At 31.8% G+C, this 24,996-nt stretch overlaps 1 protein-coding gene and 1 long non-coding RNA gene across 5 annotated transcripts; one reads left to right on the top strand and one right to left on the bottom strand.

Moving 5' to 3' along the window:
- Positions 1 to 899: 899 nt before the first annotated feature.
- LOC132060275 (E3 ubiquitin-protein ligase RING1-like) lies at positions 900 to 5,215 on the bottom strand. 2 transcript variants are annotated; one of them, XM_059453229.1, is made up of 3 exons: positions 4,467 to 5,215; positions 4,027 to 4,114; positions 900 to 1,210 (listed from the first exon to the last, which is right to left on the bottom strand). In XM_059453229.1, exons 1-2 carry the CDS (start codon positions 5,171 to 5,173, stop codon positions 4,027 to 4,029), a joined length of 795 nt encoding a protein of 264 aa, XP_059309212.1. In that variant the 5' UTR covers positions 5,174 to 5,215; the 3' UTR covers positions 900 to 1,210. The 2 variants fall into 2 exon arrangements, with proteins under 2 accessions (XP_059309212.1, XP_059309213.1); XM_059453230.1 differs by lacking the exon at positions 4,027 to 4,114 and having other exon boundaries at positions 4,385 to 5,215.
- An 8,807-nt stretch (positions 5,216 to 14,022) lies between these two features.
- On the top strand, positions 14,023 to 16,718 carry LOC132060274 (uncharacterized). Of its 3 annotated transcripts, XR_009415908.1 has the most exons (3): positions 14,023 to 14,188; positions 15,492 to 15,773; positions 16,073 to 16,718. It is a non-coding gene; the product is annotated as an uncharacterized LOC132060274 (long non-coding RNA). The 3 variants fall into 3 exon arrangements; XR_009415909.1 differs by having other exon boundaries at positions 15,492 to 16,718; XR_009415910.1 differs by having other exon boundaries at positions 14,023 to 14,889; positions 15,492 to 16,718.
- The last annotated feature ends 8,278 nt before the right edge of the window (positions 16,719 to 24,996 follow it).

Here is a 24,996-nt window from a genome sequence, read left to right as displayed (position 1 = left end):
TGGGTGTTCAAACCACCTAATCTTCACATTTTGTTGCTTAATCCTGAAGTGTTCGGCCTTTCCTTTTTCATGCCCACTCAAGCTTCAATGCCTAACGATTGTTCCTATACTCGAAATCCATGTGCGTTTTCTTGTTTGTTATACTAGTATCAGATACATTAGTAGACAGGTAGGAATAGCACAAAAGGAAAGGACCAGTTACACGAGAGAGTGAGAACCAAGAGACGCGCAGCTACCTGAACAATATCTACTCCCCTTAGATATAGGCGTGAGCCATGAGTCTGCTTCAAGCGTTTATGACAATGAAAGTTTTATAGAACAAGCCAAAACAAGAGCAGAATTCTCACGAGTGCTGGCCCTAGCACACAGCCAGCACACAGGGATTGCAAGATCGTTCATGTACTGCAATTTATGCAGCAAGAGTGAATCCAACGTAGCCCTCTCAATGTAGAGGCTGGGGGAAAGGCTTTTCTTTTGCAAATATGCTTATACCAATGTTGTACACTTCTATCATTACCATCTATTTGTCTGACTAAGAGATGCTATTTCCAGATAGCTAGCTACACTGTGAAACACTTCTGACGGAGACTTTGGGTCCCAATTGCAATGCTTGAGCAAGATAGATAAAGATGTGCTCTTACTTTTTCTCTCTTATGTCTACGCTTCCAGCCACACTTTAGGGGTGGAGTTACAGAAGTATTCGAAAATAGTTTACCAGCAGGAAAGTAATTGATAGCGAAGGGATTTGTCTTAAATTTGCATAAGCAGACAAGACTTGGAGTTCAGGCGCATAGCGTAAATGATACTAAGCCCCATGCATTTTGAATGTCATTGCCACACAACATAACAGAAGCCTACTCCATCACTAACATCAATAGGCCTTTGATGAGAGAAAAATATATGGTAAAGAAATTCAACAACCAGCAGCAAAAAGATCAATCAAAACAATAATGTCAGGTCAACTGCACAAAGATCAAAAGAATCCGCAGTATTCACGATGATGGAGCATAAACGGGAACTTCAGACGTCTCTGAAGCAAAACGTTCCGACAAAAATCTTGTATTAATATCTGAGGTTTGTGTAAACCCTGTATCTACGTTAAGATAACCCTTTACCTTTCTAGCATTCTTTTTCATTATCTACCCAACTACTCTCCAACTTTGTCGTGCATGATACAAGCTGCAAGCAAGGATGCCAAGTAACCTTTAACCTGTACAGTATTAAAACAGAGAAATCATTTCAAAGTGGTACAGCATATTTGGATATACAAAATCAAAATACAAATTTTCAAGATCTCTGGATATCAGTGTCGAATGTATGACAGACTTGACAATTAAAGAGATGATCAACACAATGTAGGACCTCAAATAGAAGTTCCAATAAAGAGCATGAAATATTACCTAATTACAAGACAAAAATCAAGAAATCGTAACATTTCTCTTTACCAGAGAAAATATTACATTGGTGCTTTATAGCACTATGTTGGTGCAGTTATACGTAAATCAAGAAGGTGCAAAAGGCAAAAGTATGTCTTAATTCACCCTGAGGACTCTATGCAATCTAGCAAGAAGTGGGACTACTTTTTCCAAGACATAATACTTTTAGACTATCTACAATCTAATGGTACAATTTCAAGTTCTTATCCAAAGCATCCAGAACTGAAGGGATCATCAGCTATTTCAATATACGTCGAATAATGGAGTACCATAATTCATGAAGTCCTTAAAATTGAAAGGGAGACCCAGATATGATAAAGTATTTGAGTCTCTGAATTGAAGGACTATTGGAAAACTAGCTTTCAACTGAGATTTGTACAAAACATCGAACTGACTGGTCTGTCTACTCCCGTTACCTAGAGAAGTTCTGTAAACAAGAGCCTACTAGGAATGAGCTTGTTTGTGTTTTCAGTTTGGCCCCTCTTGTATACTCTAGATGTACTCAATGTCTCAATCTATTTCTTTGAACCACACCCTTAGAGATACCATAACAATAAACACATCTTGAAGTGTCATAATAAACCCATAAAAATAAGCCTATCAAAATATAATGCGGGTTGGGTTGGGTACATATTCATTTGGGGGAGGGGATCAACTTGACATAATCAAAGTTAGCTCATCCAAAAGATTGGGAATTTGAGCAGCGGCCATAGCCAAATTGACCCGACAATAAGTTATCAAAACATAAGGGAAAAATTGTGTTTGATTGGTCAAATATAGTCATGATAAATAAAAGAAAACAGTTTAAATTAATTTGATTTGATAATTAAACAAACTATAAGAGAACAAATAACAATAATTTTGAGCTGGAAAGGTTGGATTATAACCTGTTGTTTAGCCAGTTTGACCCACCTATTTTGATCCAAGAATATTTTTAGCGGGTTATGACCAAACATGTTTATCAAATTGACCCGATTTACCCCGCCTAAATTTAGTCCAGCCGGCCTATTTGAACCGCCTGAGCTAATTCAAAATTTTGGGTTAAATGGTGAAATATCATTAAAAAATATCATATACCAAATACTAGCAGATGTACAAAATGGAAGACCAACAAGATGTAATAACTCTACCCATCAATAACCTAGGAAATACTGGGAACCTCAAATGTTCTGCGGACGGCATAAAATTTCCGAGATAACTTCCTCGTACCGACATTTTAACAAATTTAAAAGATTTGGTCACCATCCCTTCATTCAAGAAATGGCATAATGGGCGTTATTATAGCGGTATTTGTACATGCATATAAGGACAAATGCAAATAATTTCTTAGGAATAGAACGTCTATAATGCTGTAAATACATTTTTAGATGTACAGATACCAACGTAGATGGCCAAATTAATTAATAGTCCTGCCACTGAATATATATCTGCAAAGACATTCCACAACTAAACATGCAGTTCAAAATCCCACATATAGAGGGAGATAGCTTGTCTCAGTAAATTCTAGTAGCTACGCTCACTTGACAATTGGCATATCCACATACGTTGATAACTTTATTAGTTGGTTTATACAGCGCATATAGGCATATATGGGAGTCATAGAAAATATGAACCACTAATTAAACACATTTCCAATGAACCTTAAATATGAATTCAGTCTTCTAGGTCATTTTCATAGAAAATGCCTCCTGGATTCACGTATTGACAGGCTATATACTGTAAAAACAGAACATTGAAATGGACTTAGCTATTTCCTATTCTAGAGTTCTTTACACGAGCACGTTGGGCATATAACTTAAAGTCACTCTGAAAATTTCTGTTTCTGATCAGTAAGTCAAGTGTATAAATATGAATCAAAAGAACTGAACAATGACATATTCAAGAAGATCGCAATTTGTATATATCTACCTAATTCGACTCCCTCTCCCCTTTGCTAGATGATGATGATCCAAAATTCCCCAAAGGCCACGGCAATGATATTGTAGTAAGCCTTACTATTCTTATACATAGTAAACCATGGCATTAACAATACCAGTAATATTTCCTATTCTAATACACCTATTCAGTACTACTATTTAGAAATTTTGCAATGCATGTTATTTAATATATCAAACCAACCAGTCAATAAAAAATAATGTCAGCATAACTAATCCCAACATTACTAAGACACCCTATTCAGTACTATTCTTTTACACCCTACCAAACATTGTACTATTAATTCCTCCCCCTCTTTCCGAACCACAACCACTCGAATCCCCATCATTATCCCTTTCCCGATTCTCGTGATCAGGCTATACAATGTAAACACAGAGCATAGAAATTTTACTATTTCCTACTCTAGAGTTCCTTATACCAGCACTTTAGGTAATATAAACTCCTAAAGTCAACTTTATTAATATCTGTTTTGATCAGCCGATAAAAAATAATGCCAGCATTACTATTACACCCTATACAGTACTATTATTATACACCCTACAGAACATTGTACTCTTCTAATTTCTGTTTTGATCAGCAAGTCAAGTATATAAACTCCACTCAAACAAACTAAACAATCACATAATCAAGAACATAAAAGCCTGTATATATCTACCTAGTTTGATGATCCTCCTTGGCTAGACGACGACGATCCAAAACTCCCCAAAGGCCACAGCAAAGATATCGTAGTAAACCTTCCCCCACTGGCCCCACCACCTCCACTCGAATCACCATCGTTGCGTCTTTCCCTATTCTCGTAATCAAGATCATCGGTTGGCAACTAAATATTAACCCCGGCACTAAAAATACACCCTATTCAGTAAATATACACCCTATTCAGTACTATTCTTATATACCCTACCAAACATTGTACTATTAATTTCTGTTTTAATCAGCAAGTCAAGTATATAAATTCGAAGCAAACAAACTAAACAATCACATAATCAAGAACATAAAAGCTTGTATATATCTACCTAATTTGATGATCCTCCTTGGCTAGAGGACGACGATGATCCAAAACTCCCCAAAGGCCACGGCAACGATATCGTAGTAGACCTTCCTCCACTCGAGCCGCCCCCATCATCACGTCTTTCCCTATTCTCATAATCCGGATCATCGGTAGGCAACTCATACCGACAAACAGGACACGAATTATGCAACTCGAGCCACGGTAAAATACAATCCTCATGATAAACATGTTTACAAGGCATCTGTTTAACATCTAAACCTAACTCAAAATCATCCTTACAAACAGCACATTGCGCCAATTCGCTACGTAACAATTCCTCATCAACTTTTACGTTCGGTAGCCCTTCCACAGCCCGTTTCGACGCCGGTGGTGTCCCGTATCGATTCGGGTCATTTTCCGCTAAATGTTGAATCAATTCCTCAAATCCAGGCCCAACAAAATAATCCCCAAAATTAGCCACGTTACCCAAATTACCCATATTAGCCCCTTCAATTACAAATTCAAAGTTAACACCACTAGCTCTACGATTAGCTAAATGGGTTTGAAGAAACTCAAACGGGTTAAAATCACCCGACCCGAAAGTGAATGGGCTTGGATGTTGTCTAGGGTTAGGGTTTTGGGTTGACATGAGGAAGCTACTTAGTAAGGAGAAAATCGGGTCGGGTTCGGGTTGGGGATTAGGGTTAGGGTTTTCGAGATGTTCAACGAAATCACTGTTACAAGTAGGGCAAATTAGATCGCCGGTAATGGTGACGGTGTGATTGCATTTGTAGCAGAAATAAAGAGAGGACATTTTTTTTTTTCTAGAAGAAAAAAATGAAAAGTGAAAGAATGTAGGGCTTTTTGAGGAGTTGAATATATATAGAGAGTGGCGTGGGCGGGGAGTGGGGTGGTGGGGTTTATAAGAGTAGGAAAGTTGCAAATAAACCGACTATAATTTTTAGAAGTCTAAAAGGTTCAAAAAATATACCCTAAACTATACGATTAAGAGCAAATATATCAAAAGGTGGCTCGTTTATAACCCTATTGTTATGCAAGTGGCTCAGATATATTTTTTTCGACTGCAGAGGCGGATCTAGGTTTGAAGATCTTGATAAAAATTACACAATATATATAAGGTATTTTCATATTTTTTATGTAAATATATACATAAGAGTGGTTTAGAGCGTTTAAAATTTAGATTTAAATTTATTTATTTTTTATTAGAATAAAAGCCACATATGGCTATTTGATATTTTTGCAAAGTTAAGGATTATATTTTTTTTTACCCTTGAGGCAAAATTTAGGGATATATTTAATTTTTCTCACACATGAATCTTTTTGTTTTTTTAATTCAACGACCTTACTTTCGAAAATAATTTATATTTAACCTCTACTATACCATTTGAACAAAGAATACTCATATTGTTAGCAAACTCCTATCGAGTTCGGGTTGGAGTTAGGGTTTTCTAATTCTATCGCCGGTTGGAGAAGGGGTGATTGTAACGGTGTGATTGCATTTGTAGCAGAAATAAAGGGAAGACATTTTTGATTCTCAAGGAAAAAATGGGAAGTGAAAGAATGTAGGGCATTTTTGAAGAGTTGAATATGTGTATATATAGGGGTTATAAGAGTAGGGAAATTCCAAATGAACCGACTACTATAATTTTTATAATTCTAAGAGGAAAAGGCCAAAAATACCCCTCAACTATTGGAAATAGATTAAATTTACCTTCGTTACGTTTTTTGTTCAAAAATGTACTCGCCGTTATGCTTTGGCTTAAAAATTTCCCTCCAACTATCCAAATGGCCAAAATATACTATTCTTACTAACGGTGGTCCCAAAATAGAGAAAAAATGAATTCAGAATATCGTTAAATCTATCCAAGGTTGCAATAATGGAACTCTTTAAATGTTTGACAAAATGATACAGAGATCTAGAAATACTTGTCCAAACAAATGTTAAAGTCCGGTGATTTCTTGAGTCACGTAATAGGAGACCGCGTAAACGTGAAGATTTATTCGCGGTTGCGTTCATGCTTCAAGAGGTATTCTTCTAATTTTATGTTTGATTAACACTTGTGATTGTGTTGTCTATATTACATGAAGATGGATATTATCCCAATTTTTGTATATGTGTTCCATCATAGATAACTATGATTTTGTCCATAAACTTCGTTTTCTGAGCCGAGAAGAAAGTTGGAAACTCTTATGCAAGAAATTACATCATAAAAATCAGGCACGACTCAATATTATTGGTGGCCTAAAGCTAAACTTCAATGAGAGAACTTATTATTTTCTCAATAATTAAAAGCTTTCATATATATTTTTTATTTGAAATCTATTTCTTTTTAGTTTCTTAGATGCAAAAGTTCAAATATCATTAAAGTATATTAGATTGGTGCTAGAATTTTGTTATATATTTTTTATATGTGTAGATATAATATTCAACTTAATTTATTGATCATGGGACCTGAGGCTTTATTCAAAATCTCATTCTTATGTCCATGTCACTGATAATTAATTGTTTTAAAATTGATTTTTTTGTAATAACTCTTTTTTAATTTATTATATAGCTAATCCATTCAACCTCTCTTGAGTATTGCTAATCTCAAGTAAGATTTTGTCATTTTTAATTTTGAAACTTATTTTTTTTCCAGACGATTGTTGCAGGATTGTTAACATTATTCTGTAAGCAATATATATGCACTTGACAAAAGAACTAAGTCTTTTTATTTGATTGAGTATATTGATTAAAGTACTATCATCTATTTGTACTATTTCCGAAACATTTTCAATTCGAAAAATAAGTCTGTAATCATCAATATGAGAATGATTATATATTTTTTTAAATATTCAAGGTTAAGACTATTATGTTCTTTCAATTCTTTATATATATATATATATATATATATATATATATATATATATATATATATATATATATATATATATATATATATATATAATATCAATATATATCTTTTGATACTAATATTTGACTAGCTGAAATTAACTGCAAACAATATATCGTACCAATTTTGACGAAAGAAAAATAGTAATATTACTTGTTAGATTCATTTCATAAATGGAGCACACACGTTGATTGATTTTGGGGATCCTTTTTTGGGTCAAATGAATATCTAATAAAATGTCTTTCCTTTTAATATAAACACTTCACTTTCTTTTTTACTTAATAATATATATATATATATATATATTCAACTATCGCAAAAATTCTGACAAAAGACACCTTTTTGTCATATTCCCCACCCCCTCCCTCCCTCCCCCCAAAAAAAAAACTTTTTAAAAAGGAATAATTACCATGCTTCTTGACATATTGTTATACCCCATTTAAACGGGTTAAACTAGGTACAACATATTGGAGATTCTAATTTTGCTTATTTTAAGGGTCGCCACCAATTAATTTAAGGGTGAATTAGACACCTATTTTATTAACTAAGGTAAAATCTAACTATACCTCGTTAATACATTTTAATCGGTGTGATTCTAGGTAAGGGTTCTAGTTATCCTATAGGGGTTATATATATATATATATATAGGTCAAACTTAGGTTAATTAATTAAGGTTAAAAGTAGTGATTAAATTTTTAAAAAAATGACTTACAATATTACTAAAGTTTTAAAGGAAAATATAATAACGCTATTTAAAATAAGACTCAAAAGTGTACTACGGCTTTAAATAAAAATGCTATTTTTTAATCAAGGCTTGTAGGATGATTTGCATAAAAAAGACTTCAAATGCTATCTAAAATAAACTATAAATATTGCTAAACTTTAAACAATAATATTATTTAAAAGTGAGACTTGCAAAATATAATAATTTGCATGTAAGAAGGCTTTAAATGCTATTTTGAAACAAGATTCATAAATATGTTAAGGTTTTGAAAGAAAACATATAATGTCATTAAACATAGAATTTGTAGAAAATATAATGACTTGCACAAGAGAAGATTTTAAAGGCTAAGTGAATCCTGAAAATGTGGTTAAAGCCTTTAATGAAAATATAATAATGCTATTGAAAAACTCGCAGAAATAATAATAATATGCCTATGAATAATAGCTTTCTAATAAATGCGAACTTTGGGTAAAATTTATATTATGTCAATATGGCGATGTAAAAATTACCTAGGCTTATTTTCTTAAACGTAATAGAAAGGTCGTGATCTTTCTTTCTCTTTTACTAACTTTGTTTAGCTATATTCGGCTAAAAAAAAAAAGAATATATATGATCAGATGAATTTTGAAAACAAAGTTTATAAAATACTTAAGTTACTATTTACATATTAGTGACATTTTGGAATTCTAAGATAGTAATAGCAAATCATGATTCCTTAGCTCGAAATATGTGGTCGTGTTTTTTTTGAAAATCAATTATTCTAATATAGACAAATACTATAAAATAAAATGGATGAAACTTTTGGAATTAATCGTTAATTTTCCTTAGATTAACTACTCGTCACTATAACTAAATCCTATACTAATCCCCTTATAGTTCATCTAAGTTAAAATAAAACAACATAAAATGTTAGTCATAAAAATACACAACAATAAAATAAGGAAGAGAGAGAGAAAAAAATAAATGGATCAGGCCTATTTAAGGCCCCATCTGCTGGAACTGTTCACGCTATTGGGCTTAGGCCCAGTGAATTTATATTGCTGCTGCAGGTTGGGCTGCTATTATTATACGACATGGGCCTCAGCCCAGAAATTTACTCTTGCTGTGGATCGAACTGGACAAGGGGAGTGCGGTATCGTTGGGCCTTGGCCCAACACTGAACGCGGAAGGGAGACGAGTCCCTCGGACCCGTATGTGGTGACCATGCATAAAAACGAAAGAAAAAGATTAGCGTGCAATCCGTAAATAAGGCCAAACATATATAGAATAAATTCAAAACAGATCAACGGGTTATGTAGATACTATGTATATTTGAGTATATTTTGTGTATACACATTCATAAAGATATATAGGAGGTTAATATTGGAAAGCTTTCGCCCCCGTCTTCCCGATGTTGCACAAGTTCCAAGGGATTTCATGAATCCCAGGCATGGCTAACACCGGGGAGGGTTCAAGCTTGATCCATAATGACCCACTAAATTTCCTTAGTGTGTTTTCTTTTAAATATATCCAAGAACATATGCATATACACATTTAAACCATGTAAGTATACTGTAAAGAGTGGTAAGCAAACAATCATCCAGATTTAAGATATTCAGACAAATAACATGGCAGTAATCAACACATTCATCTACACAAAGGTCATGAAGAAAGTTGGAATAAGGTAAACAACTACTGGATATAGAGGCATAGCTTGCTAGCACCAAATAGCTTATATATACACGATCACAGAGAGTGCACAAAAACAAGACACTAAACTAGCATGGTAATCAGCTATACAAACCAAGAAGCTAAACATGGTGTAGGATAAGCTGAATTAAGCTAAAATGAAATCAAACAATTTAGACATGGTATTAGGCACACAGAACTCTACTAATCGAGTAACAGGATCCAAACTTAATCAAGAGGAATCTGAACAAGCAGCTAGGAAGCAAGCATTGTGCTATACATGACAAGGACCAAACTAAACAAAGAGATAGGAAGTTAATACCAGCCTAAGCATGGAAACTGCTAAGCCAAACAAAGAAACAGGACAGCCACACTACATCTAACATGATAATAACCCATAATCTTTAGAATAAGTTTATCCACTCAAACTAAACTCATTTCTTTTTTTTTAAACATATATGGAGTATTAAGAAAATCCATAAGCTATTCGTGCTTCGCGGAAAAAGGCCAAGATTCAGCTAGGACAACTATGGAACAAGGTTAATTCATGCTGAACTAAACAAATAAACCACAATTAAAAATGCTGGTATTAAAACAGGAAACTGAACTATACATATTAAGCGCACAGAAACAGAACTAAAGAAAGATGAATTAAAGAGAGAAAGAATTATAAACTGCATAATATCATCCACAAACACTACAGGAACGTGACATAGGGTATCATTGATCATACAAAGGTATGTTTCTTATTTTACACAAATTAGCCAAGAGGAGAATGCTTTAAAGTTTTTGGGATGAAGCAAATGATTAGACCATGTCTTAAGGGTACTAATGACAATATTAGAAGCGCACACACAGATACTCAGGGGCTGTTATACTTGGACATTTTGATAGTTAAATAAAAACTCATTAATGCTCGGATAGGACAGGAAACCAACTTCACATTAGAATTTTTTTTTTTTTTGTTTTTGAAATGACTAATACAAGAACGTCAAGATAAGATCTAGCTGAAACCAAATAACCTATATTAATACAGGGATGTTTTACTGCGGACAAGAAAGCAAAGATGTGGGACCGTATGACCAAGATGAAAGACTAAACAATAGATAACTAGACCCAAGTTCGTTATTCTCGTTCGCGGACATGAACTAAATCAGATTACATTCTTATGACATTTGAAAGGGATGGAAAACATGTTAATATGTACTGGCATCAGCACACTACGTTATCGAAACTAAGCGACTCATTATACCGATCAACATTTGAGCATTAAAGAGGGGGGGGGGGTTTCAACACACATTGGCAAATCTGTAAATTCACGGCCAAACAAACACATAGGAACCACTAAATTTCCACATTATTCTCCACTATCGAATCCCAAACTTCAATCTACAGCTAACATCATCGATTAAACCAGACAAACCAGCATAGACAAAACTACGGACCGAAGGTACAAAATATTAATGGCCTTCCCCGAAATGGCCATGCAAGGCCTGGGGAGGGTGAAAGGCGTCTGAGCCTTTGCCATTCTTGGCGTTTGAAATAAAGACGAGAGAGAGAGAGAGAAGACGAAAGAGAAGGGAGAAGAGAGAGGGCGGGGAAGGTGTGCGGCGGGTCAAGAAAAAAGAAAGAACCCTACCCATTTTCATTTTAGGGAATGAAATGGGCCGGGACGGGTCGGACGGGTAATGGGCTGGATTGGTCAATTTAAAATGGGCTAATGAATTGAAAATATGGGCTGGGCATTGCTGGCCTGGTCCGAAAATAATTATGAGTTGACTGGGGTGGATGGGCTAAAATATATTCTTCTTGTGCTATTTTGGGTTTCTAAATTTGCATAAATGACCTCCGTGTGCGAAAACACAAAAGTATGTATTTATTAGTGCTCAGATAAAAATAAAATTATATTGCCTCGTAAGCCATGTAATAATATTTTAAAAGTCAATAGTAAATAAATGCTGTTATTTAATTTTGCGAAAACAATGCGATGCGTGTGCATAAGATGTTAAAAAAAATGTTGAAATGATAAAAAATGCGAATAATAATAATACTAGTAGTAATAATAATAGCAATAATAATAATAATGATAATAATGATAATAATAATAATAATAGTAGTGATAATAGTAGTACTAGTAACGGTAATAAAATAGCGAGATAATAACGGTAATGACTATAACAAGACAATAAAATGCAGTATTAGTAACGGATCAATAATTATAATAAAGTATAAATAATCATTTCTCAAATTGCCAAAATTACTATAAATATTTAGGGAAGGCGGGACAAAATTGGGTGTCAATAGTAGCAAGGAGAGTGTATTTCACTCTCTTTGGGAGAGTGAAGCATAAATCTGACACGTGTCATTTTTTAATTGGGTACTTCACATTTAGTTACACCTAATTAATTATAATTAAAGCTAAAAAAAATTTTCTAAACTGATTTTTTTTAAATGTGGAAAACTGATTATTTTTTTCTATATATGAAAAAAAATCTAGTTTTCCAGATTTAGTTTTAAAAAATGGGTTTTCCACATTTTAAAAAAATAATTAGTTTTTCCAAATTTTTATAAAAAATCAGTTTTTTCACATTTTGACAAGAAAAAAACACTTTTTTCCAAATTCTTTTTAAAAAATAAAGATTTTATTTGAAATAAAAGTGTCCTAAAAAATGAAATCATGAAAATCTAGTTTTTGTAGAGACTTTTTTTCAAAACAAAAAAAATATTCCAGTTTTCCATATTTAAAAAAATCCATTTTTTCCATATTTAAAAAAAAAAAATCCATGTTTTCAGATTATCAAATTTTCAGATTTTTTTAAATATCTATTTTCATTTTTAAAAAAAGAAAATTTAGTTTTTCAATTTTTAAAAAAAAATTCCACTTAAGCGATAAGAATTAAAAAAACATATCCATGTGGCAAGGAGAGGGTATATCACTCTCCCATAAGAGATATCCAGTTTTAGGGTGGTAATGATTTTGTTTTAAAAAAGTTTAGGGGGTAATAGGACCTCTGAAAAGGTAAGGTGTGTCGTAGCAACTGTGATCAAAGTTCTGGGGGTAATAGTGCATTATCCCTATAAGTTTGAACCAGTTGATCTGTGTAAAATTATGTATATTTTAATTTTAATGTTTGTAATAGCATGTAATTACAAGCATTTATTTATTTACAAAAGTAACATGAAGATATGCGATTTATTAATGATGCGCCTCCGACACTTTATTTATGAATTATAGTTTGCTAATTGGTTAAGATTGTGTAGAAGTTGGGAAAATTTTTAATAATTTTCACAAATTGTTGGGTTTTCATGCTTTTGAGAGAAAAAAAATACTAACTTAAGACATCCAAATTGCATGTCCAATTAAAATTTCAACTTCAAATCATGTCCATATGAGCTCTAAGGAGCCGTTTAGACATGATTTGAAATCATGAGATGAAATTATGATGATTTGAAGTTGAAGTTTTATTTGAACATGCAATTTGGATTTCTTAAGTTGTATTTTTTCTTATAGACATAAAAACCTCACAAGTTGTGAAAACCATCAAAACTTTCCTAATTCTTATACAATCTTACCAAATGAGCAAGTCATAGTTCATAACAAAATTAATACTCTACTAGAAGTCCTTTCTAAAGAACACAACATCAATTGATCAAACTTTAGTTCAATAAAATGAAAAATTGAACATGAGTTGTAGTGTAACTACTCTTTAATATAATCTCTCTCACATGGTTGGTAAGAGTAAATTTATTATACATATACTACCAAGTTATAGATCTTTTAATATTTGATCTAAATGGTTGGTAAATATGATGGGTAAATATATCTACCAACTTATGGATCTATTTTTACAAAATATAAACTTATGGGGGTCAATTTTTACATCTAAAAAAATTGAAATCATGATTTGGAATCCCAAATCATGCCTTTTTGGATAATTTGGGATTTCATCTAATGAGAGATGAAATCGCATGTCCAAACGCTGATTTAGATGAAATCGCATGTAAAAACGCCTACTAAATGTAAACATTACTTTTTAAAATAGACAAAAAGAAATTAAGACAAGTGTGGTAAATTGTAAACGGAGGGGTAGTATTTTAAGGAGATAATTACACCCTATGTTAATTAGGATAACAATGCTAGCAAAATTGACCCTCATTTTCAAATCTTACAAAAAATGACCCATTCCCTCCTTCTCCTCTCTCTCTCTCTCTCTCTCTCTCTTTCAGCAGACCATAATTGCGGATCTCCGATCTAACATGCCGGCGGTTGGCACCACCCGAAAGGTCGAGAGAGTTCACACCGATACGATAGTGGTGTGGTGGTGGGCTACTTATTTCTCTCTCTTTCCCTCTCGGATACGGTGGCGTGTGTACGGGTCGGCACCACCTGAAAATTCTCTCTCTTTATATCTCTCTCAATTATGGTGGCGGTGTGGTTGGTGGTTTTCATCGGAAATTTCTCTCTCTGTCTCAAATCTGGAGGTGGTATTGGAGTTCGCCGGAGAACAGAACTCCGATGATGGTTGGTGGTTGCTGCTATTGTCGTTGGTGGTGTTGGAGTTAGTTTTTGTATAATAGTGTATAATATACAAACCTCTTATACACTATTATACATTTTTATACACCTATATACATAATGTATATGTCCGGTATAATAGTGCAATTCTTATTCAAAACAGTCCAGATCTATGTTTATACCTACTTATGCAATATTGTATAATTGTGTATAAGAGCATATTTTTGTGTATAATATTGTATAAGTATATTTTTCGTGTATATACCTATACATATACAATATTTTATAATTGTGTATAAGTGCATATTTTCGTATATAATATTGTATAAGTATATTTTTTAGTGTATATACCTACACATTGTATAATTGTGTATAAGTGCGTATTTTCGTGTATAATATTGTGTAATTATATTTTTTAGATTGTACACCTTCAAAACCTATATACATAATGTACCTGTCTTTTATATACAAGTATATAACACTGTATAAAAGTGTTTTGGGTTAAAGCTTTGCAATGTGAGTTTTGAGTTATTTTTTGGCAATGTAAGTGAGCAAAATGTATATTTATGAAATTTCCCCTATTTTAAGTTCTTCTTCAACCCAATCAATATATATGCATTCCAAATATACTTTGGGATCAAAGGGGTTGATAACTTTGAACCAAAGAACAATTGTTCTTCTTTGAAACCTCCATTACTCTATTTGAGGTAAGAATTAAATCCTAAGCTATGAATTTAGCTTTTAATCTTATGTGTATCATTATGTATGAAGTACTATTGAGTTAAGAGATTGAATTTTGATATGACAACTTGTAAATTAAGTGTTTTCAGCCATATTTAATTCTATTTTGGTGTCTAATTGATCATGGTGACATTAATCTAGTCACTATGAAAAACATAGTTGAGGTAACCTACATTGTGATTAATTTTTTGTCACTTGAATTGATTAAATTATGAAGTTGATAGGTGTAACTTTAAACTATGTATTGCTTTATGGATTCATTTGAGTAACTTGAACGGGAATTGAGTTAGTTGGCATCTGAACCTTAATCGTGTTTTTTTTTTTTTTTTTTGGTATAATGCTTTCTCCCAGATATAATGTTGTATAGTATTGTATATTAGGCTAAATGTTGTATAGTATTGTATATTAGGCTACGTAGCGTAATAATTTATGTTGGGTTGTATATTTTTGAAAATTTTCCTTTTTTTTTTCCTCATATGAAAGATTGAGTTGGAAGTTTTATTTTTAACTGAGCATCTACGTTTTAATTTCTGTTGTATTTAATTTCCACCAATGTTTCAAATTTCAGGTAATACATGGAACTTCCCCTTTACTTTCTTAGGATATCTACTAAGTTGCTCGGACTCGGGTGCGGATATCCGATACGGGTACTGATTCGAGGGTCAGATTCGGCAAAACCTAAATATTAGGATTCAGGGTGAGGATCCATGTATGGATACGAGTGTTAGGATTCAGATAAGAAAATTCAAAAATATGAAAATAGAGCACAACCCCTTGAATTCTTGGTTTCTCTCTGTTTGACGAAAACATGAAGCAGTGAATATGAGACAAAAGTACTACAATATTGAAGGTATACCATTTACCATGTCTTAAATCTATTTTTTCTTTTATTTTTGAGAAATTAAAATCTCAATTCCCCCCCCCCCCCCCCCCCAAATTTGTCGATGGACTGCGGTCAAAATATTCGAAGTTGGTTGACCGAATCCGAAACGTATCCGCACCCATCAAGTCTCATGTCGAGACAGGTTCGGAATAAAAAATGAAGAGCCCACGCAACTTAGGATATCTATATATGTATATATCCTGAATATCTATTAGCAGCAGTATGTACTATCTTTGATGTATAGAAAAGCTCTCTGTATATTGCAGGAGTAGATGAGGATTTCAAAGAGCAAATCTTTGGCTGATATGAATCTATCACTAGGTGATCTACCATTTAAATACCTAGGAGTTCCCTTATAAACTGGGAAATTATCTATATATTAATGCTTGCCACTAGTTGAAAAGATGATCTCCAGGATCAAGTGACGGTCTTCAAAGCTATTATCCTACAGTGGTAGACTACAACTAGTGAAGAGTGTGTTGTTTGAAATGCAAACCTATTGGGCACACATATTTTTACTACCAAAGAAGATCATATCGATGGTAACATCTGGTTGTAGGACCTTTCTTTGGACTGGGAGTAACAACTGCTCAAGAAAAGCATTAGTAGCCTGGGAAAAGATATGCAGACCTAAAATAGCAGGGGGACTGAATGTTATTGACATGTTAACTTGGAATAGAGCAGCAATCTGCAAATTACTTTGGCCTGTGGAACAAAAGAAAGACAAATTGTGGGTTCTATGGGTACATACTTTCTATGTAAAATCCCAAGATTTGAGTCAAATGGAAACACCAAAGCAAGCTTGCTGGTTACTCCGGAAGGTGATTGATGCAAGGAAGTGTCTCACTAGTAATGATTCCTCACACAACTCTCTACACCAAATGACATACAAAGGAGAATTCAGCATAAAAATGGTTATCTCTCAATGTTGGGACAATTTCCAAAAGCAGACTGGAGCAAATTGGTTCTGGTAAAGGGTCCCATACCAAGACATCATTTTATACTATGGATGGCACTCCATAGGAGACTCTCTACTGTTGATAGAGTTGCAAAATGGGAAATAGTAGTGCAACAGGAATGTGTTCTATGTGATACTCAATTGGAGGAAAAATTTGATCACCTATTCTTTGCCTGCCCATACGCCAAACATGTCTGGTGCTCTCTGGTGAACTGGTTGGGTTACTCTAGAACAACAGGTGATTGGAACCCTGAAATACAGTGGTTAATATAAAGGATGAGCAATAGCAGGCCTAAAGATAGCATACTGGGATTCTGTTTTGTAGCAACAGCCTATCATATTTGGGCGGAGCGCAATGGAAGGTGATTTCTCGCTAGGTTCAAAGCAACTTGGCACGGCTGAAAGATATCTCTATTTAGCTGCACATTGAAGGTCAAAGGCACAACAAATGGAAGAGTCACCTGGAGCAGCCAGATTCATATCCCTATTAGTTTATTGGTTTTAGATGACAGAAATTGTAATCACAATATTGAAAGTGTAGTTAAAATTTGTTTGAGATCTAGCTTCGAGTCCAAATGGAGCTAGTGGCATTATACAGATTAAATTTTGGTTGAAATGAAAATTTAAGCTTTTAATCAACAAAAAAAAAAGTATGTGCTATGTCAACTGCCTTTTGTGAAAACATGATGTGTGCCATCGTCTTCCGTTTTTGCTACTCTGTAGTGGTATTTGGTGTTGTTTATGCAATTGATGCAATCTTGATCTTAATTACTATCATGAATTTAATGTGTACAGCATTTAAGTGGTCGAGGGTGCCATCTGGTAAGCTCAAAGTATGCCCTATATCGAAAATATTTAGATAGTTATGCTCTTTAGTGTGTTCATCGAAAGTGAGAGTTGTCCACGATGTTTACCATGCAGAATGATTTATGTAATATCAAACACACATTATTTGATGTCACTCAAATTTCGGTCCTTTTAAGGTTCTAATGATTGATTATTTTGGCATGCATTGCATCTCTACTTTTGCAGTAAAAATGGTGTCCTTTATAGTTAGAAGAGTCTGTCTAAAACAAGAAACAACAAGGCATCGAATATTTGAGCTTGTGTGTACAGAATCAGAAAACCCAAAAAATAAGGGTCTACATTAAATCCACAAGGGATTTGTGAAATTTGTGAATCACGTTGCAGAAAATATACTAAAGCTAGTTAGATAAATGAACTCTTCTGTTATGCAAGTATGAGTGAAAAACATTAAACTGCAGACAACAGAACCAAATACCATTATTTTATAAAGAGTACCACATACCATTTTTAGTAGCATAATTTAACAAATTTATGACATATCTAATAAATTCTAAACTCTCATTGTAATGTATTGATATCAAACATAAATATAGTAACTTATTTAGGGGTAACTATTTTCACTTAAAAAAATCTCGATTAGATTATACGCTTAATTTTTGTTTTTTATTTTTTATTTTTAGAAAAGGAACATCATGACAAGACTCTCATTTTATTGCGAGGTAAATTTTTCTTTCCATCTCAAGTATTTATTAAATTGACTCCTTAGGTTTGCTGCATATATAATAAAATGGGTAATTAACATTTCCTCGATCCTTAATCTTTATGGATCTAGCGTAATTAAAAGTGTTGAATACTAGATGGGCTACAACATCAAACAACAAATTTGATGATATTTAGAGAGTAAGATTTCCTGATACCTTCCACAACTAATTCTTTAAGATTCGTTATAATCAATATATTTCCTCTGATTATAACGAATGTATTTAAGTGTTTGTGAATTTGCTAGTTCGCCAACTCCAGAGTTTCTCCATATTGAGCAATTCATAGTCTTAAGTTAATCAAGTTCGTTCTGTGGGGAGATAATCAGATTAAGAAGTTCTAACATATTACATAAAACATTGTATTAAATGTGGATAAGCAAAATAACAATTATGCCATATGCCACTTTTAGATATATGCGGCACAATGTGTATTAATTGTATATCAATTAATTTGTGTCAATGGTACGGTTCGGATGGTTAATTTATAAAATTATACCATAATAATTTTTCGGTTATTTGATTTTTTAAAACCAAAATTAGACTTTTCGAAACTGTCTCGGTTTCTCTTCGCTATCGGTACGCTTCAGTTAATTTTTGTTTTTATTTTTTTTTATTTTTAGAAAAGGAACATCATGTTACGGTCACTAGTAAAAGCTAAAGACACGATATTAGGGGTGTCAATGATACGGTTCGGTCGATTTTATTGCAAAAATTATACCATACCAATTTTTTGATTAAATTACAAATATAACCAAATTTGAACTTTTCGAAACCGTACCAATCATCTCGGTTGCTCTTCGGTTTCGGTACGGGTTCGGTTAATTTTCGGTAATTTATTTTTAAAACATCAACTTGTATAATATTATAAAAAAATTGCTGATTCATATATAATAAAATGGGTAATTAACTTTTTGTCCTCATACCTCGATCCTTAATCTTTATGTAATCCTTTTTGTTTCTTCCAAAAAAAATATACTTAGCAATTAGCAGAAAGTAATTAAAAGCTTTACAAATTGAAGGAATAAAAATGTAACTACCAACTAGATGGTACCAAAGCAGTACAACATCAAACAACAAATCAACAATAGTCATACTTTACGCTATTATGAAAACTGCACTTATAATTCTACATTTGTAAAGAACAAAAAAAAAAAAAAAATGAAGTTGTCATTATTTTGTATAAAAAAAATTAATTAATGAAAAATCAAACAGTGTGATTGTAAAAAAAAAAAAAAAAAAAATGGTCGAAATATGATTATATAGGAGGGACTGTATATGATGAGATTTTACTAAATATTTCTACTATATAGAAGAGACAAGTTGAGGACGACCAAGGGCATTCATGTCATTTTGCTTATTTTTGTTGGGAAAATGACTTAATAATACCTATTTAAAACTATATATTACAAAACATAAGGATACTTTTCCTTATTTACAAAACATACCAACAAAATTATAGAGTATAACAGATTTGGGCTTAATGAGATACCCACGATTTTAGGCTTTTTTTAAGGAATAAACGTCGATTTTAAATGTGACTTAATTCTAAAGATAATTACCATTCAACTTCTTTTTCTTTTTAAAAATCTCTCTCTCTCTCTCTCTCTCTCTCTCTCTCTCTCGCTCTCCCTCCCTCTTTGATAGACACCATTTTCAAACCTAAAGTTCATATTCTCTCATAGTATAAATTTTCAAACCAATATTACAAAGTATTTTTGATTACTAACTTGTGTATTAATTGTATATAAAAATTAATTTGTATCGTTTTGAGATATATATGATCATTGTGTATTTTGAAAATTTATATAAATTATATAAACTGTAATTTTAAAAAATGTTGAAAACTAATATATGTATGAAATGTGTATGGAGTTTGCCATATGCCACTTTTTAGATATATGCGGCACAATGTGTATGAAATGCCAACAAATTCGATATCAATTAGTTTTAAAAATGTTGAAAACTGATATGTGTATGAAATGTGGATGGAATTTGATTTGTATCAATCGTAAAAACTTATTATACATATATACTTTCTCAAAATCTATACATACTTTGATCAGATTTTATACTATTTATATGTACTTTATCATAATCACAATATACATATAACTTTTATACATATTTCATACGTAAAAATTATAACGAATTTATATATTTATACATATTGCATACAAAAATTAACAGATAATTATTTTTTGGTGTATGAACTTTGTATGAAGTCTGGTTTGTATCAATTAAAAGTTTATTATACATATTTTTCTCAAAATTTATACATACTTTGATTAGGTTTTATACAATTTATATGTACTTTATAATAATCAAAACACTCATATAATTTTTATATATATTTCATAAATAAAAATTATAAGAATCTATACTGTTATACATATTGCATACGAATATTATACATATATGCTTTTTAGTGTATGAACTTTGTACATAAAAATTATCGATCATAATGGACTTTTTGAGTAAAAAAATTTAAAAATTAGGTAACAATATCTCTTAATTTTGAATGGGGAGGAAAAGTGGATGAAATAAAGAAGCAAAAGTTGGAGAAAATCGAGAAACTATATCTCTAAATTTTGAACGGAGAGAGAAAAGTGGATACAATAAGTAAAACATTTTTCTTACTTTATTTAATGTGTTTTATTTGCTTCTTTTTAATCTACCTAATTCGTATAAATTTTATAACAAGTCTATAGATATATTTTGTAAACTGAAAAATATCATCACGTTTTGTAAATATACACCCTTACCATGTACATATATGTTTTTTGCCCTATTTTATTAGCCACCTCTTCTTTCTACTTTACGTGTTCTCTTTAAAGCATGGATTTTCTCAGTGGGGCCACTTTTGTGGCTGACAACTTTTTGTACTCCTAAGTCCCAACTTATTCAATCCCACTATGTATTAGTTGATTTTTAAATTTATATTACTCCGAACATATAAAAGTATTTTCTTCCCCAAGAAATACAGTCATAAACTTTTATTAGCAAATCTATAAAATGTCTTCGAAATTAATTCTATAAATCATATACCTAAAATACATATACTATATACTAATTGATTTTTTTACTTGAAACTTAGTGGACTAAAAGTTATACTTAGTTGTTAACCTATTTCATGATATTTATTTTTGTCAGTTATAATAATTTTTCAGAAAATATCATTAAATCATTATGTAAACCTTTTACTATGGTTAATTTTGTTCTTGTAGCAAATATATAATTCTCCTTGTTTACTATTTTGCGAGTAGTTTGGTTAAGCAAGTTATCAAAAATAGTTCCTTCTTTCATTTTAGTTGTCGTTTTATTTCTTCACATCCATTAAAAAAAGTAACCTTATTTATTAGATGATTTTTGAGAATAAAATATTATTAAAAATAACGATTCAGTGTTAAGAGTATAGTTGAAAATAATTAACAACTTTTATTTTGAATTGATAATTATTCTGAGACACATTTTCTAAACTAAAAATAACAACTAAAATGGGACGGAAGAAGTACTTTGCAAAAGCCAAAATACTCTTAGATGGGCATTTCCTTTTTTTTTTTTTTTTTTTTTGTAATCCATTTAACTGGTTGGAAAGATATGCTTAGTTAATCAAAATGAGTCTTCCCGTGTTTGATGCTTTAAAGTTTCGATTAATTTTTTCATTTTTCACAAAGATAGGTCTCCATAGCTAATCATTTGCAAATTTGAACAAATAAGTTTCTTTGTACCAAAGATATTGAGAAAGTCTGTCAGACTTCTGGATCAAGTATATTGTGCCAATTTTGTTATCTGTAAAGCTACTAATCTTCTTATTAATGTTGTCATAGCTAAATTTTAAGAGTTTAGTAGACAAATCCACCTCAAAATTTATCTATTAAAATAGTTCTCATTAGATAAATGAATTAGTATTACATGTTTGCATTTCATTATTTAATGCTCAATTGTGTTAATCTCATATGATTATACAGTAGCTAATACTATAATCAATATAATTTTTTTATACACCAAATTAAAAATTCGACAATAAATACTATACTGTAAATATTATTGATCAACTTATTCTTAGTTAAATATAATTTATGTATAATTTGCTTGTAAATCAAATAATTTTTAAATGCTTCATTACGAGGAACCTGCTTTAGTGTATCAATTAACTATATGTACTCAAATTCAAAAGAAGGAAAAGAAAAAGTAATATTTGACTGCCAAAAACTGTCAAAGGTTGTAATGAACTGATAAGTATTTCTCTATCATTAACTCGAGATGTGAGGTTTGAACTCTGGATATGAAATCACTTTTAGTGAAAAATAGTTTACTTAATAGTGGAACTTTCTAACACGAATACAAATTAGTTGACTCCAAAGCGGATACCGTACAATGTGAGTGTCAAAATTATTGGCCCCATGCTCACCTAATCTAGTCACAAAATATAAAGGAAAGAAAAGGAAGAAGAGTAAAAATTTACCTTCGTACAGTTACCTTCCACACAAAACAAGAACGGTGAGAATAAAAACTATAGTTGAGATTTAAGACGAAATGCATAATCTCAAATTCTAAGCAGTAAACACAAATAACGTGTAATTCCTTTGTTTTACGGTAGTAGTGCAGGTTTTCATATTACTTGTAATTCACCTAAAAACCCAAGGCCCAAAGTAAAAAAATTTAATGCTTTGTAAATTGTTATATAATATATATATGTTGGGTTTGGTTCGATATTTTTTCGGTATTTTTTTTATAAAATAAAAAACCAATCTAATTATTCGGTACGATTATAAGTTAACATTAGAAACATCGGTTTTATTTTAAAAAACTCTAAAAATCAGTTCGGTTAGGTTCGTTTCGGTCGGTTTGTGAAATAGTTTGACACCCCTACACAATATCATGCATACTTTTATAGGACTTTGGCAAAAACTCTCTAAATATTTTTACTATTTAAATCGTGATGAATCAAGAAAACATGAAAGACGACAAGAATAAAGATTGATCCTGCTATTTTACGATAGTGTAAAGCAATGTTAAGCAAAGATAAAAGGTATAATTTAGATCGCACGGGGGTGGGGGGGAGCTAAAAATCAATCAAGATGGGACTCAAGAATGGAGTCTACTAAGATTATCCAATAAGATAAATTTAAAATCATATGAGAAGAAAGATATCTAATACTTTATCGCTTTCTATCGAAGAATCATTGGAATACCTTGTAGCTTGCACTTAGTGAATTCTTACTCGAGATCTTAACCAATTTAATTTCTATTAAAAGTAGTATAATACTCCATATCCCAAAAAATATCTTTATTTCGAAACATCTTAATTTAATTTTTGGTAGAAGACTTTTGCCATATCATACAAATATAAACAAAGTTCCAATTACACCACCCACTGATTAGCTTTGAATGGAAAACACGTTAAAATAAAAGCATAATAAAAAAGGTGTGACAATTTCCATCTTCTCTCTCCACTTACTCACTGCTTTTCCGTATCAATAGTAAAGTTTTCACCATAAGCCTTTGATCAAGTCAAAATAAAAACTCTTCCTTTCAAATCTCTCTTTCTGCGGATGAAGTGAATTATAGAACAACATTTCTATGGATTTCTCAGCAACTCAGGTTTGTAAAAAAAAAATCTTATGTGAATTTTTATTCTGGAGCTGGTGCATATTTTCAAATTCCAATTTTTATTCTAGAGCTGGAGCATATTTTGAAATTCCAATTTTTATTTAAATCAATATCATATTGATGGGATGGAAGAGGGCTGACACGTTGTAGCTTGCTTTTTAAATGACTTTTCAACCCAATATAATAACCCCACATTGTTTACTTTATGCTTTTGTGGAGTCCTGTCAATTTTTAAAAGGAAAGGGTAGCAAGGGTAGTAATGAAACTCAAAACTAAGAGAAGGGCTACACAAATTTTTAAAGACTTTTGGCCAATCATTGTTTTTTTTGAGATAGATAAAAAAAAAAGGGGGGAAATCAAAAGTAAGAGAATGGAGAAAGTAGGAAATCTTTTTTGGGCGTTAAAAAAGGATAACTTTTTTAGGTGTTAATTATGTTAATTATGTTGTCATGTAATTACGTTTTATTCATCCCGAATCAAGAAGAAATTTTTAATATTTTATTATATTTAAATTTAATATATAAAATATATTTACATAAATTTATTCGGTAAGGTTCGATATTTTTTCGGATTATTTTTATAAAATTAAAAACCAACTAATTATTCGGTACGGTTATAAATTTATATAAAAACCGTCTATCTTATTAAAAAAAAAACCTAAAAATCGATTCGATCGGTTAAGTTATTTTTTTAAAATAATTAACACCCCTACATGCAGTAGAATAATTAATTAAAACATCACAAAATCATTTTTGCATAGAATTAATCCCAAAAATAATTTCATCATGAATGGGTGACTTTTATACAAGATCCCATGAATAAATGTAAACTAATTTATTTAGTACTTGGGTCCACATGAATCCTTTCTTCTTGTGGATATCGATCAACAGTGAAATCCCCATCTTCTTCTTCTTCTTCTTTGCTCTGTGAAACCTAAAATCAGAGGCCTGTGTGTCCATATCCCAAACCTAATAAATCAGATTCCTTTCAACCTCCACGTCTTTCATTCTGTAACAAACTAAAAAAATGAATTGTGATGGTATAAAAATTA

The sequence above is a fragment of the Lycium ferocissimum genome, chromosome 6 (genome assembly GCF_029784015.1).
Source record: "Lycium ferocissimum isolate CSIRO_LF1 chromosome 6, AGI_CSIRO_Lferr_CH_V1, whole genome shotgun sequence".
Taxonomy (NCBI): domain Eukaryota; kingdom Viridiplantae; phylum Streptophyta; class Magnoliopsida; order Solanales; family Solanaceae; genus Lycium; species Lycium ferocissimum.
Note: the sequence above shows the minus strand (reverse complement) of the source record. Positions and strands in the feature narration are given on the sequence as shown.

Excerpts from the sequence above, each read along its gene's own strand:
- LOC132060275 (XM_059453229.1), bottom strand. The coding sequence starts at position 5,173 with ATGTCCTCTCTTTATTTCTGCTACAAATGCAATCACACCGTCACCATT. Across the intron at positions 4,115-4,466 it reads GGCGGCTCGAGTGGAGGAAG|TGGGGGAAGGTTTACTACGA; the intron begins GTCTACTACGAT and ends TGGTGGGGCCAG.